The 15,799-nt window shown below is 44.3% G+C and overlaps 1 protein-coding gene across 2 annotated transcripts in view; it reads left to right on the top strand.

The window, feature by feature from the left end:
- Positions 1-15,499, top strand: part of LOC141048425 (class I histocompatibility antigen, F10 alpha chain-like) — a 299,540-nt gene extending 284,041 nt beyond the window's left edge. For both annotated transcript variants that reach the window (XM_073543981.1, XM_073543980.1), the window contains exons 6-8: positions 6,201-6,230; positions 13,856-13,901; positions 14,925-15,499. In XM_073543981.1, the coding sequence (XP_073400082.1) occupies positions 6,201-6,230; positions 13,856-13,899 (74 nt within the window). In that variant the 3' untranslated portion in view covers positions 13,900-13,901; positions 14,925-15,499. The remainder of the gene's footprint in view (positions 1-6,200; positions 6,231-13,855; positions 13,902-14,924) is intronic.
- Positions 15,500-15,799: the final 300 nt, after the last annotated feature.

The raw sequence follows: 15,799 nt of genomic DNA on the forward strand, positions 1-15,799 counted from the left end.
CTGAGACAGTAACGGCTCCTGACATGGACAGGTCAGAGGTAGAACTGACCAGAAGAAGTACATCTGCCCAACTGACGGACTTGACGTCTCGTGATAAGACAGATGGTGGGCTGGGAGATGAGACGACTGGACTAGACACATTGGTGCTGGACGGTAACTGGAGGGTTCATTCGACTGGTGTGACTGACCCAGTGGTACCCTTTGATGATATAATTAAAGAGGTAGTGGTGAGACACATGCTGGCCAAAAGAGAACAAGATCGTGAGATACAGCTGGTAAAGGAGACTGTAACAGAACATGTCGAACGGGAAAGAGTCCTAAGGCAATCAGCTGAGCACAGAGTGGATGAGCTGGAGAAGGAAGTCTCTGAGCTCAGAGGTCATCTGTCAGCGTGTCAAACTATGACCAAAGCTATAGTGAAGGATATGGAGGTGCTCAGAGAGGCCCAAGAGAAGCATCAACAGGAGATTCTCCGGAGAGAGGATGAGTGTCGCTAACTGGCAGAGGAGCGAGATAACGTTCTGCAAGAGCTCAGTGGAGTAGTAAAAGGTCTTCTTCGGGAGAAGAAGTGGATGGGCGAAGACGTACAGCGGCCGTGCCCGACTGATAGCAAGGCAGAACTGCCAAAGCCCATCTTGGAAAAGGGTCCTGAAGACTGTAAATCTCAGGAAGATGGTGAGCCAAGAGCTGCACAAGACAGTCACCCGGTCTTGGCAGATACCTTGAGGGAAGTGTCTGTGGGGAACCCAGAGCCATCTGTCCAGGATGAGAGCAAGTCCATGACCTTCAAGTGTGTGATGGAGGTACCCGAAGACATGCGAGAAGCGTGTGCCAGCGAAGGTGTGCATGAGACCTTTAAAAAGGCAGTAAAGGCCTATAGTGTGAGCTGGGCACCAGAAACAGACCAGTTGGTGATACTGGCAGAAACGGAAGACACAGAGAGAAGGGTGGCTGTCCTGAAGGAGATGCACTTACAAGGTCTCCGCACGAAACAGATGCTCGTGGAGCGCAATAGGAAAGCCGCTCGACGTCTGGAGCTTGCAAGGGGGGCTCAAAGTCGGCTGGGCTTTGTGGAAGACATAATTCCGGTACCCAGAAATCTGGTGGAGAAAGTCATTGGCAGACTTGGAAAGGTGATGCAGGAGATGGTGAATCGATCCAGTGTGAAGGGAGTGAGGATCCCACCTGAAGGTGAAATCCAAGTCGCTGTTGAAGATGACATGGTTCCTGTCATTGTGGTTGGTTCGGTGGAAAGCATTGGAAAGCTTCGCATGCTCCTGGAATATCGGGTAGCGTACCTGAAAGAGATTGAGCAGCTAAGACAGGATCGACTGCAGATGAATAAGCAGATACAGGACGTCAGGTGGTGTCCACCTCCAACCCAAGAGGTAAGGAACCGAAGGGATCCTCCAAGGAATGAAAGGACAGGTAGTCGAAGGCAAGAACGTCGAGAGTCCGCAAGTGGCCGTTCTAATCTTAGTAACATAGGCACGAGACCCGGTGGTGGACATAGCAACAGAGGGTCAGACTCAGACCAGCCAGTTAGCCCAACTGGACGTGGGACTCATGACTGTACGAACTGGGAGAGCCAGCCAGTGAGAGAAAGGTCGGGTGACGGAGCGCACTGCAAACAGGTGGAGACTAAAGAGTGTCTGATCACACTGACGGACGTTGACGGGAAGGCCAAAGCCCAAGGCCGAGATACTGACCGCTGGGGGCGGGGGAGGCCTAACGTGAATATGAGGCAGTTTGACTACCGAAACAGACGGAGATGGTCCTCTCGACTTGTAGGGCAAGGTGACATGGGTGCCCGGTCTCAAGATCCCTGGGTGATGTCATGTGTTCAACCCCACAAGTTTGAACAGAGGGGGGAGGTATGTGGTGTAGTGACCACTGTCCGCTAGGGGGCGCTGTGTGGGTGTCCCAGGACGGGTGTACAGGCACATTCAGTGTGGTAACAGGAGCAGGGTCCTAAATGACCATTATGTGTCGCAAGGTGGGTGGCCTTGGGATGCAGGCTCCAGGGTGTATTGATCAGCAGAGGTACTGCTGATATTTCTGTTACAATGTATCAGGGAAGTCTGTGTGCAATAGAACCTTTAGTGAGGTCATAGCCTTGTGATCACCTGTGGGTGTGGTTACAGGGCTATGCAATTGAGGTGTTTGGCACATGTGGAAGAGTGTGAGGGAGTCTGTCAGAGAGTGGACAGACTTCTATGTGTCCAGGTGGGACACTACAAAAAGTGTATATGGGGAGGACTACACCTCCCAGCATGTGCTGAGACTCTCGGTCCGAGTCTCCAACCACGGACATTTGTGTTCCTTTGCCTGAGCTGAAGGTGACTTTTCAGTGTTACACTACCTTGTGGGTTTATGAAGTGAATAAACCACAGGAACTTTGGGAAGAACCTGTCTCATGATTGTCTCCCGCTGCACCTAAGCGAGTCACATCCCCACTATATATATATATATATATATATATATATATATATATATATAATTTCTCAGAGTTCTTCATAGCAGAATAGCCGCTATTTCAATTGCCGTCTTCTATCAAATTATTCCCCAACCCGACATGAAATGACTGTGACGTCTGCCTGCGGTCTGGGCTGCAGCCGGACAACACCCCGAGAAACACTGATACCCTTTACCCCTATACAGGGATCTGGATTTATAGCAGAGCCCAGGAGGTGCTGTCTGAATAGGAGCAAAGACCAGAGCAGGACGGTCGCCAGAAAGGTGTTCCAACACAGGACACAAAGGCAATGATATCTGAGACTAAACCAGTCAGGCAGAAATGGTATAAGCACGGTAGACAGCAGCAAAGACAGATACCAGGTCGAAGCCAGAGTCATAAACCAGGAGAGTCGCAGAGGTACCGAATCGTTAGACAGAAGCAGAGTCAGAATCCAGGCCGAAGTCAGTGTCATAAACCAGGAGAGTCGCAGAGGTACAGAATCGTTAGGCAGCAGAAGAGTCAGAATCCAGGCCGAAGTCAGTGTCTTAAACCAGGAGAGTCGCAGAGGTACAGAATCGTTAGGCAGAAGAAGGGTCAGAAGTCCAGACAAAAGTCAGTCAGTCAACAGTAATTCACACAGTAACACGCAGGGGAACCAAGAATATATCCGGCGGCCTGCAAGAGCAGTCCCAAGGTATTTGAGGGATCAGGTAATCCCTTACAGGCCCGTGGCCTGATGATGTCATCCGGACCGCCCCCAGGACCAGGCTGGATGGTAATGTACCAGCCCCTTCATGACTGACCGAGGAGCGAAGCCTGCGTCCAGCGGACGCCTGCGCAGGATCCTCATGGCTATCGCCGCCATCACTCGGGGTTGAAGCACAACGCCTCCCAGAGACCAAGGCCGAGACTGTAGGCCACGGGTCAGACGGTGATAGGACAGTCCGGCGCCTCCTAGTGGTCAAGGCCGGAACAGCAGGCCCTGAGTCTAACGATGATGTGATAGTCCGGCGCCTCCTACTGGCCGAGGCCGGGACAGCAGGCCCTGAGTCTGGCGGTGCCGTGACAATGACACATGGTTTACATTCAGTAAAGCATTTCATTTCATTTTTTTTATATGTCCCTGACTAATAATTAGATGAGGGTTTGTGTGCAAAATTTGGGAGATGTAGTTGTTATTTTAAGGGGTTAATTCGTTGTTAAAAAATGCGTGGTCTTCCCATTGCCCTGTAGTGGTGGCGAATGGGTTAATCTAACAAAGGGTTAATGTCACCTTAGAATTGAATGGTGACACTAACCCTTTGTTAGATTAACCCATTCGCCACCACTACAGGGCAATGGGAAGACCACGCATTTTTTAACGAATTAACCCCTTAAAATAACAACTACAACTCCCAAATTTTGCACACAAACCCTCATCTAATTATTAGTCAGGGAAATATAAAAAAAACATGAAATGAAATGCTTTACTGAATATAAACCATGTGTCATTTCATGTCGGATTGGGGAATAATTCGATAGAAGCCGGCAATTGAAATAGCGGCTATTCTGCTATGAAGAACTCTGAGAAATATAAATTATTTATATATATATATATGTTTGTCACAATGACGTGTGTGTGTGTGTATATATATATATATATATATATATATATGTATATATCTATTCTTTTGTTTCTTTATTAAACCTGTCAGTGTGAGTTTATTGTATTGCGCAATGAATTGCCGGCTTTTCTAAAAGACACCGGGTGCGTATTTCTCGCAAGTCACATGTGTGGTCCGTGTGTAATACGTATTTTTTGCGCACCCATAGACTTGCATTGGCGTATTACGGGCGTAGTACGCTGACAATCGCAGCATGCTGCGATTGCCACGGACCGTAGAATACGCCCGAGAAATATATGGCTTTTGGGAGCAAACCCATAGAGAATCATTGGTCCGTGTGTAATGCGTGCTTTTAACGCCTCACACTCGTCCGTATTCCTCTCTAGTGTGACCCCGGCCAAAAGATCAAAAATGTAGAAATAAAAGTGGTCGACCGCTTCATTTTTTGTGTGTCCATCATTAATTGCAGTGGCGGAATGACAGCAGAGATTAAGTGTCAGATAGCACTGGGGAGCACAACCATGGACCAAAGGTGGAAGTGCAAGTACGTCGCAATCACTGTCAAACAAAGTCTGATCACTGCAGTTGGGTTCCCAGTTGAGACATATGGCTGTGCGATGGTGCCCCAAGAGAAGATTGAAAATAATTGAACCATAGTAACATAATAAACTAGGGTGCGTCCTGTAATTAGCGACACACGGGTCTACATACTTTTAATAAGTGAATCTGCCTATGTATTGGGTGAAAAGAAGTCACTGTGCTGTTTGGTATCATGGACCAAAGAAAGCTAAGGAAAGAGTTGTCTCAGGAGATAAGAAAGAAAAATGTAGATGAACGTGTTAAAAGTAAAGACAATAATTACTGCAGCTGCACATATTCAGAAGTGTAAGGTCTACGTGACTATAGATAACTTCCATGGATGGGGGTAAGAGAAAAATTGATGAGAAATTGAAGAGATGTGTAATACAAATAATAACCAAAAAGCCCAAAAAACTTCCAAAGAGACTAGAGGTGAACTCCAAGATCAAGGTACATCAGTGCCAGATTGCACCATCCGTCGCTGTCTTGGCTAAATTGGACTTCATGGATGACTACCAAGTAGGAAACCATTGTTGCCACAAAGATCCCTGTAAAATGTCCTTTGGACGGAGGAGACAAAGCTGGAGCTTTTTGGTGTCACATAAGCTCTATGTTCAAATGAAGCATAGAGAGAAAAGGACATTGTACCTACGGTGAGACATGGAGGAGGCTTTGTTAGGCTTTTGGGCAGCTTTGCTGCTTCTGGCACAGAGGGTCTTATGAATTTGTGCAGGGTACAATGAAATCTCAAGACTATCAAGGGATTCTGGAGAGAAATGTGCTGCCCTGTGTCAGAAAACTTGGTCTAAGTGGCAGCTCATGGGTCCTTCAACAGGATAATGACCCAAATCACAGAGATAAAAACATCCAAGAATGGCTAAGAGCAAAGCATCGGACTCGTTCTCTTGTGGATTCTATGAGCCCTGATCTAAACCCTATTGAACATTTGTGGAAGGAGCTGAGATCTGATGTCTGGAGAAGACGGCTTCACACCTGAGATACCAGGAGCAGTCTGTTCACAAGAAGCCGTCAAAATCCCTGTGCACGTTGGCAGAAATCTCCTTGAGAGTCACAGAAATCGTTTGTCTGCAGTGATTGCCTCAAAAGCTTGTGCAACCATCATTTTTGTCCCGGCCATTTTCATTAGGTTTTTTTTTGTTACATTTTCGACCACAATTCAAAAGCAAAAAACAAAGTCTGATTCCTATTAGTTGATATTCAGTAAATTAAACTTGAAAATTACTTTTGTCAGTTTCATGTTATTTCAGTGACCATTGCGGGATTTTGTTACTTTAGCAGAAGGTACCAACAATGTCGTCCATGTCTGATTATACCCTCATGTTACTTTCTGATTGGCGGTGTTATATCTTAGGGTTGGGGGCTCCTCACTTTTCTCCTTGGTCTGTGGGTGCTCTTCCATATGTTATTTGTAGGGGCTCCTGACTGTATATCGTCTCCCCTCATCTCTCCCCCATTACACTATATATTATTATATGTCACCAATGATAATGGCGTCTTCAGGTTTCTCTTCCTAATTCCATCTTCTCTGCTTATTTCAGGAAGAAAAGCCGGATACAAGGAGACTGGCAGTGAGTATTCTGCACATGTGGCTCTGATGGGAGGTTTTGGCAGATTTGCTGTAAGGTCACAGCCGGAATTAAGGAAACACATGGACGTCTTGTGTCCCCAGAGGGAGCGCTGATCTTACAGAGCGACTCTCCATTCTGGATCATAGAGGACAGAGACCCAAGTGGACGACCCCGTCTATTCCATACACCATAATTACACCCGAGTGGTGCAGGATCAAAAACACATGGCTGCTTTATTTCAAACACAGCACCGGCCCCGTCCACAGGTTGTATGTGATGGATCGGAGCTCAGCCCTATTCACTACAATGGAGCTGCAATACCGGACACGACCTGTGGACAGGGGCGGCGCTGAGATGGGAGGGAAGCAGACGAGTCTTACTAATCCTGTACTCCTCCCTCACATTAAACCTTTTATACCTTCATATAGGGGACTTAGCCTCCATAAAATACTTGTATAGACTAGATTTTACTTCTTTTGTTTTAGATAAAAACAGTTTCATTAGATATATAAATGGAGGATCCTCGGTGCACCCATGGAATGGCCAAGGGCTCAGTGCACCATTCCGCCCCTGTAATTACAATCCTCCGCATCTCCACTCGTATCTATTAACATCACTCGCTTTGGAGCGCTGCCTGACCTGAATTCCCAGCTCTGCACACACTGACACTGCAGGGGCCAAGAGCACACACAGTGTCAGTGTGTTCGGGTGCATTCTGATCACTATCCTGTCTGCAGCGCCTGCTCATAGGATAAAACGAAAAAAGTGGTTTGGTACCGTGTTAGCCAGTAGAAAAAAATATATAAAGTGCTCTCAGTGAGAGAAACAAAATAGGAATCTTGAGGGTATGATACCTTTTAATGGCTAACAAATAATAGTGAATGTTGTTACAAAGCAAGCTTTCGGGACTGCTTATGTCCCTTCATCAGGCTGATATGACAAAATATTTGAAGAAACCTTATTTATATACAGTTTAAAGCACAACATTTCAATAAACAAACAACGAGCTTGAAGAGAGAATCCTTAATTAGGTAAGATCAGATAGGTAGTATGAAAAGTTCTGAAGATCAAAGGGCTACTTGGAGTAGATAGCTCAGATATGGTAATGGGTCATAAAACCTTCTGACAAATTGAGTCCTGTGTGAATAGAATCAAAGATAGTAATGAATTTATGCTCCCACACTCTCCGATGCGTCTGTGATTTAAAATTGCCTTTTAAAATGACAATTCTCATATTGCCTATGTTGTGTCCTGGACCACAGAAATGTTTAGCCACAGGTAAATGGGGTTTTTTGTCTGTAATTGTATGACGATGAGACCTCATCCTTGCTCTCAGTCTCTGTCCTGTTTCTCCAACATACAGGCCACCCACAGGACATATATTGCATAGAATTAAATACACCACATTGGAAGAGGAACATGTGAATGTCCCTGGGATCTTATAGTCCTGCTGTGTGTTGGGAATTTGGATTTTGTCTTTGGTCTCTATATGAATGCAGGTTTTGCATCTTCTCCCATTGCAAGGATATGTTCCTCTTGATGAATCAGAGGGCATTGAACTTCGGATAATGATATTTCTTAGATTGGGAGGTTGTCTGTAACATAGCAAGGGGGGGTCTTTGAATAGTGTTTTTAACCGGTCATCCTTGTGTAGGATATGGTGAAGTTTCTTAGCCATTTTTCTGAGTATTTCAAGCTGTGGGTTGTAGGTCACTACCAGAGGTACACGATGATTTTCCTCTTTTTTTCTGTATTGAAGTACTTGACTTCTAGGGATCCTTGTGGCCTTAACGATCTGATCATCAATGGAGGTGGGATGGTAACCTTGATTTAAAAATGACATTTTAAGCTGGGTTAGGTATTCATCCCTGTCCTTGGGACTGGAACAGGTACGGTTATATCTGAGGGCCTGGCTGTAGACAATGGATTTCTTAATGTGTTTAGGATGGAAGCTGTCCCATTTGAGGTATGTGGGACGGTCAATTGGTTTCCGATATACTGATGTTTGGAATGAACCATTTTGGATTTTTATGGTGGTGTCTAGGAAGTTGATTTTTGTTTTTGAATGGTCTAATGTCAAGTTTATGGTTGGATGAAATTTGTTGAATTTGTCATGGAAATTTAGAAGTTCTTGTTCAGGCTCAGTCCAGATTATTAATATGTCATCAATGTAACGGAAATAGGCAAAGGGTTTGATGGAGCAGGATGCTAAAAAGTCATTTTCCAGTTTAGCCATGAAGAGATTAGCGTACTGGGGTGCCATTTTACTTCCCATAGCGGTGCCGGTGCGTTGTAGGTAGAGCTCCTCACCGAAAGAGAAAAAGTTGTGTGTGAGGATGAATCTGGTAAGTGCTATTACAGACTTGGAGGGGATCCCATTGGCCTCAAGAAACATTTGGCAGGCCGCTAGTCCATCTTCGTGTGGGATGTTGGAATATAAGGATTCGACGTCCATGGTGGCTAAGATGGTGCTGTCGGGGAGGGGACCTATCGTGGATAGCTTATTAAGCAGGTCTGTAGTGTCCTGTATATAGCTGGCTGTCTTCCTTACCAGCGGCTTGAGGATGTTTTCAATCCACCCTGAGAATTTTTCAGTTAGTGTTCCCACCCCTGAGATGATTGACCTCCCTGGGTTGCCTGGCTTATGAATCTTGGGAAGAATATAGAAAGTTCCCATCCTTGGATTCTCGGGTATTAAGTCCAGAAGGTTTATGGGGTCTGTACATAGACCTTTGATGACTCTTTTCAACTCCCTCAGATATTTGGGAGTTGGGTCATCATCCAGTTTGGTGTAGTACTGTATATCCATCAGTTGTCTGTGAGCCTCTTTGATGTAGTCAGTTGTATTAAGGAGAACTATGGCACCACCTTTATCCGCAGGCTTAATTGTGATCTCCCTGTTGTTCTTAAGGCCGTGAATCGCCTTTTTCTCCTGCAAACTTATATTAGATGTTTCCTTTGCTTTTTTATCCAATATCGTGGACTGCATCGAATGTCTAAATGAGTCAATATATTGGTCCAAAATGGTGTTGCGGCCAGAGGGAGGTGTCCAGTCAGAGTTTTATCCCAGGGACAGTCACATGTTCCTCTTCCAATGTGGTGTATTTAATTCTATGCAATATATGTCCTGTGGGTGGCCTGTATGTTGGAGAAACAGGACAGAGACTGAGAGCAAGGATGAGGTCTCATCGTCATACAATTACAGACAAAAAAAACCATTTACCTGTGGCTAAACATTTCTGTGGTCCAGGACACAACATAGGCAATATGAAAGTTGTCATTTTAAAAGGCAATTTTAAATCACAGATGCATCGGAGAGTGTGGGAGCATAAATTCATTACTATCTTTGATTCTATTCACACAGGACTCAATTTGTCAGAAGGTTTTATGACCCATTACCATATCTGAGCTATCTACTCCAAGTAGCCCTTTGATCTTCAGAACTTTTCATACTACCTATCTGATCTTACCTAATTAAGGATTCTCTCTTCAAGCTCATTGTTTGTTTATTGAAATGTTGTGCTTTAAACTGTATATAAATAAGGTTTCTTCAAATATTTTGTCATATCAGCCTGATGAAGGGACATAAGCAGTCCCGAAAGCTTGCTTTGTAACAACATTCACTATTATTTGTTAGCCATTAAAAGGTATCATACCCACAAGATTCCTATTTTGTTTCTCTCACTGAGAGCACTTTATATATTTTTTGCTCATAGGATCACACGGTAGTGGGCGGCCAGTGCTGACAGGAGAGGAGAGCGCTCTCACACTGTATCTGCCAGCACTCACTCGGCTCCTGCAGTGTCAGTGTGCACACCTCATCTACCTCTCCTGTCAGCATCGGCTTCCTGCTACTGTGTGATCCTGTATGCAGCGAGCGGCGGCTACATACAGTAGAGCAGGGGTCCTCAAACTTTTTAAACAGGAGGCCAGATCACGGTCCCTCGGACCATTGGTGGGCCGAAATATAGTTTAAAAAAAATTATGAACAGATTCATATGCATATTGCACATATCTTATATAGAAGTAATAAAACAAAATAGGGACAAATACAATATTTAAAATGAATAAGTAAAGTTAAATCATCAAACTTACCGATTTTTTAGCTTCTTCGAATATCCTACACTTCGAGTCAATTTTTTCACTTTCTTGATATCATTGTTTCCTAGGGATTCAAAATTGCTATTAGTAAAATACCAACATATATACAGCGCTACAAAAACAATATACCAGCAATAAAATTGCCCACACAGAGACATACAGACTGCACTGCCCATCAATGCAGCCTGATCAGTGCCCATCAATGCAGCCTGATCAGTGCCCATCAATGCAGTCTGATCAGTGCCCATCAATGCAGTCTGATCAGTGCCCATCAATGCAGCCTGATCAGTGCCCATCAATGCAGCCTGATCAGTGCCCATCAATGCAGCCTGATCAGTGCCCATCAATGCAGCCTGATCAGTGCCCATCAATGCAGTCTGATCAGTGCCCATCAATGCAGTCTGATCAGTGCCCATCAATGCAGCCTGATCAGTGCCCATCAATGCAGCCTGATCAGTGCCATCAATGCAGCCTGATCAGTGCCCATCAATGCAGCCTGATCAGTGCCCATCAATGCAGCCTGATCAGTGCCCAGTAGCACAGGTCCCCAATAGGCAGGTAAATGTCCCCAATAGGACCCGGCATAAAAAAAAAAAACAGTACTCGCCTATGTCCCCCCGCTGCTCTGAAGAGGCGCCCGCTCATCTTCTTCAGGTACAGGCAGCGTGACGTCATCAGGCCGGGCCGTGTGTGCTGCATACGGAGGGCTGTGCAACGCCTTTCATCGGCACCTCGTCCCGCCCGCGATTACAGGGCCCGCCGGCATTTTACTGCAGTTAAATGTTGGCTGGGCCCAGGGGCCGGATAAAAGTCCTTGGTGGGCTGCATGTGGCCCGCAGGCCGTAGTTTGAGGACCCCTACAGTAGAGGGATCAGAACGCAGTTGCGCACACTGACACTGTGTGTGCTTTACACCCCTGCAGTGTCAATGCGTGCAGGGCTGAGGATTGTAATAGAGGGGACGGTACGGTGTCCTGAGCTCTTGGCCACACCAGTGGTGCACTGAGGTCCCTTCATTTACATATCTAGTAAAACTGATTTATATAAAATGAAAAAAGTAAAATCTATAGCACGGGTCTTATTTTATAGGGGCTAAATCTCCTATATGAATGTATCAATGGGTCAATTAGAATTTTGTGGATGACAGACTCTCTTTAAAAGAAATCTGTCATTAAGTTTTTGCTATTCCTTCTGAGTGCAGCATAATATAGGGGCAGAGACCCTGATTCCCACTTACCAGGCTGCTTGTTGTCATTTCGATAACATTACTATTTTATACGTTGCAAATCTAGCAGTTCTCTGCATGCTGAGCTTTATATAATTCTGCCCACACCACTGATTGGCAACTTTCTGCCTATGCACAGGGTACATGAAAAGCTGCCAATCAATACAGAGATATACAGAGCTCATAACTTGTCCTCTAGTGATAATCTGCTGAGAAAAGAGGGATTTTATCAAAACTACAGCAAGCAGCGCAGTAAGTGACACAGCGCTGGAATCAGGGTCTCTGTCTTATGCTGTTATCAGATTAGGTGGCAAAACCCTGGTGGCAGATTTCTATTAAAGTGGAACAAGGAAATAAAGTGCTGGGATTGCACTCGCTCTGGTCCCAGAAGATGCAGTGGGAGCTTTATATGCTGCGGACGGCACGGACACAACTTCTGTCCCAGCTCCATCACAATGACTTGTATAGCTCTGGCAAAAATTAAGAGACCACTGCAAAATGTTAATTTTGTCTGATTTTTCTCTTTATATTTTTGAGTAAAATGTAAATTGCTCTTTTATTCTATAAACTACTGACAACATGTCTCCGAATTTCCAAACACTAAATTTTGTGTATGAGAAATGTTCAAAATAACAAAATATGCAGACATTAAATAATTCTAAGAAATCAAGTTCATAATCATTTAGAAACAACAATACTAATGTTTTAACTCAGGAAGAGTTCAGAAATCAATATTTTGTGGAATAACCATGATTTTTAATCCCAGCTTTCCTGCGTCTTGGCTGCTTTCCACCAGTCTCACACTGCTTTTGGGTGACCTTATGCCACTCCTGGTACAAAAATGGAAGCAGTTCTTCTTTGTTTGATGGCTTCTGACTATCCATCTTCCTCTTGATTACATTTCAGAGGTTTTCATTGGGGTTCAGGTCTGGAGATTTGGCTGGCCATGACAGGGATTTGATGTGGTGGTCCTTCATCCACACATTGATTGACCTAGCTGTGTGGCATGGCGCATTGTCCTGCTGGAAAAAACAGTCCTCAGAGTTGGGGAACATTGCCTGAGCAGAAGGAATCAACTGTTTTTCCAGAATAACCTTGTATGCGGCTTGATTCTTACGTCCTTCGCAAAGATTAACCTGCCCAATTCTAGCCTTACTGAAGCATCCCCAGATCATCACCGATCCGTCACCAAATTTCACAGTGGGTTCAAGACACTGTGGCTTGTACGCCTCTCCAGGCCTCCGTCTAACCATTAGATGACCAGGTGTTGGGCAAAGCTGAAAATTAGACTCATCAGAGAAGATTACCTTACTCCAGTCCTCTATGGTCCAATCCTTATGGTCTTTGGCAAACTTCAGCCTGGCTCTCCTTTGCTTCTCATTGATAGGCTTTTTTTCTAGCTTTACGTGACTTGAGCCCTGCCTCTAGGAGCCTGTTACGAACTGTTCTTGCTGTGGACTTCACGCCAGCTGCCATTTCTTCTGTAGGTCACTTGATGTCATCCTGCGGTTGCTGAGTGACATTTGAATAAGATGACGGTCATCCCGGTCCGTGGAGAGTCGTTTTCACCCTCTACCAGTCTGTAACTTTGTTGTCCCCAATTTCTACTGCTTGACCTTGTTGTAATGGACTGCCGTCTTAGAAATTTGTAAGGATGGAGGCAACATGACGCTCACTGTATCCCACTGCTAGTAAAGCCAGTATTGAGCCCTTCTTTTCCTCACTCAAGAATTTACTGTTCAACTCCTTTGGCATGGTTAAAAGTTACTATTTTTTCATTCCTATTACTTTTGGGATATTACTAGCAGTTGTTTTGCCATCCAGCTTGTACTATTAAAAAAGGATTGTGAACACCACAGCAGGCTTTTTTATACTTTCCTTTGTTAAATAAGATTTGGTTCAGGTGATCACCTAGTCAGAAGCTCATTAAGTAGAATGAGGTGTACTCTGGTTGGAATTCAACTGACACTGGAATGGAACGGCTGTCAGACATGGAGAGAAGCGGATTTTTGTAAAACTGTGCTGTGGTCTCTTAATTTTTGCTAGAGCTGTATGTACGTCCTGATGTAGCAAGTTACACCCCATGAGGACAGACACAGGCGCCATTCTGTGTGTTAATCGCTCTCTAAAAAGAAAACCAGACATTTTCTGGAGACTGAAAACTGCTGCACATGAATGAAGAAAAACAAAAAACAGTAAAGAGAAGGTTTCCAGTGTTTCTCCACCTTCTACTCACATTTCATCTGTGACATCTTATGAATCTGCGGGATTTTGCTATAAATCATTTCCTATTTTTACAGCTTCGGACACATCCTCCGACTCCAATAATCCGGCCAACGCCTAATGGTGAGTGGTGATGTCTTCTATAAATGCTGCCGCCGTGCAATGAGGGGAGAATTAGGAGAAACTTACTGGGGTAAAGAGGAAAGTGGGGAGGAGGGAAGGGATTGTAAAAGGATTGTGAGGAAGAAAGGTGAGATTCGTCTTTTTTTCCATATACAGTATATATTGATCATTATGTGATCGTCACTTAAAGAAGGAGAATATAAATGCTGTATATTCCCGGTACATGGACGGTGCAAATGGGTCAAAGAGTGCTATATAATGTATATGAAAAATTGCTATTAAAAATACAGTAAAAAAGAAGTTACTTGGCCCATAGATTGGCCAATATATGTGAGCCCAACTGCCACATCAAGGCGTCCTTCAAACGTTGGGTCCCTGTTCTGATATGTCACCTCTCCTGGGCAAAAAGCCTACAATTCATGGGGCAGGAACAGACCAGCTAACTATTTAAAATAACCTGTGGCTGATGAGAGTGGGAATGTCCAAAAAGGGTTTGATACAAATAGTGAAAAAGACCAGCACATCCAAAGCTAGTGTGATCAGGTGTCAACCAAAAAAATCATACAACTTGAAAAACAATAAAGGTTGCACCATGATTAACCAAGAATGATTAGTCTAGAATATTGAAACTGCATTACTGCCATAGAAAATGGGTCAAAGAGTGCTATATAGTGTACAAATGAAATATTTATATGCAAATCTGCTATGAAAGATACAGTAAAAAAGAAGGTACTAAGCCCATAGATTGGCCAATATATGTGAGCCCAACTGCCAAGCCAAGGTGTCCTTCAAAAGTTGGGTCACCTCTGGTGATGAGAGAAATATGCTCAGCTTTGGAAGTGCTCGGAGATTTAGTTTCTGTTGCCGCAGCTGCATGATTTGCGGCTACTTGACAGCCTGAATACATGTGGGAATTCCCTAACAAACAGTCAATCTCCACATGTATCCAAAGCCGAACAAGGACATTATTAGACCGGTGTAATGACCTCTAATGGGAACGGTTTGTACTTTTTGTCATTACAGAGCCGGACGCGAGACGTGTTCTGCCTCCATCCTTGTGGACCGAAGAATCTCACCTTTTTTCTGTCATTACTTCATTGTGTGTGATTGTTTAGGAACCGGCCGTATGCAATAATCTGATTATTAAGTCTAATCCCGAAATAAAATGAGCGCTCATAAAAAACAATTACAAAGCAGAATTGTGAGGCCTCCGGCTGGGTCCTGGTGATGGAGGTCACATTTTCTCGGAAGCTTTTGGGTGAAGTCTTTACATATTTGTGTCTCTTACACAGTTATTCTCATTAATGGCGCATTATACTGGGGGTGGGATCACTGCATATAACATTATGTCGCTTTATTTCATGCTTTTTACATTCGTTATAACATTTTCTGTGAGGATTTGGGTTTCATTTTATTGTAGCTTCAGTTTTGTTCTGATTTTATTGATATTTTTCTATTTATATGATTAGATATCAGTACAGGAGACATCGGAGCACAGAGCAAATGTTGTATTATACCGGAGGGGTCATTATCCGTTTTTACATGTTACACAGGGAAATGTCTGCTGGTAACAGATTAAAGCATTGTCCTTCATCCTCCTCCTGACTCTCGAGGTTCCATGTAAGGTCTCCTTCACATGCCCATGTTTCTCATTTCATTCTTTCTTTATCCGTACCGGAAAAACATGGCTGACACACTGATCCAAAACATGATGACACCGGTACTGATTTCATACGGACGTTTAAAGTGGCCTTACAGTAGATGCAGAGCTGTGGAGTCGGTAAGCCAATCCTCCAACTCCTCAATTTCTATGACACCGACTCCGACTTCACGACTCCGACTCCACAGCCCTGCTTACATGGTGCTGCAGAGCACTCATCATTATCAGCTCCGCACTG

Source organism: Dendrobates tinctorius, unplaced genomic scaffold (assembly GCF_039654945.1).
Source record: "Dendrobates tinctorius isolate UK_male_01 unplaced genomic scaffold, ASM3965494v1 ptg000135l, whole genome shotgun sequence".
Lineage (NCBI taxonomy): Eukaryota > Metazoa > Chordata > Amphibia > Anura > Dendrobatidae > Dendrobates > Dendrobates tinctorius.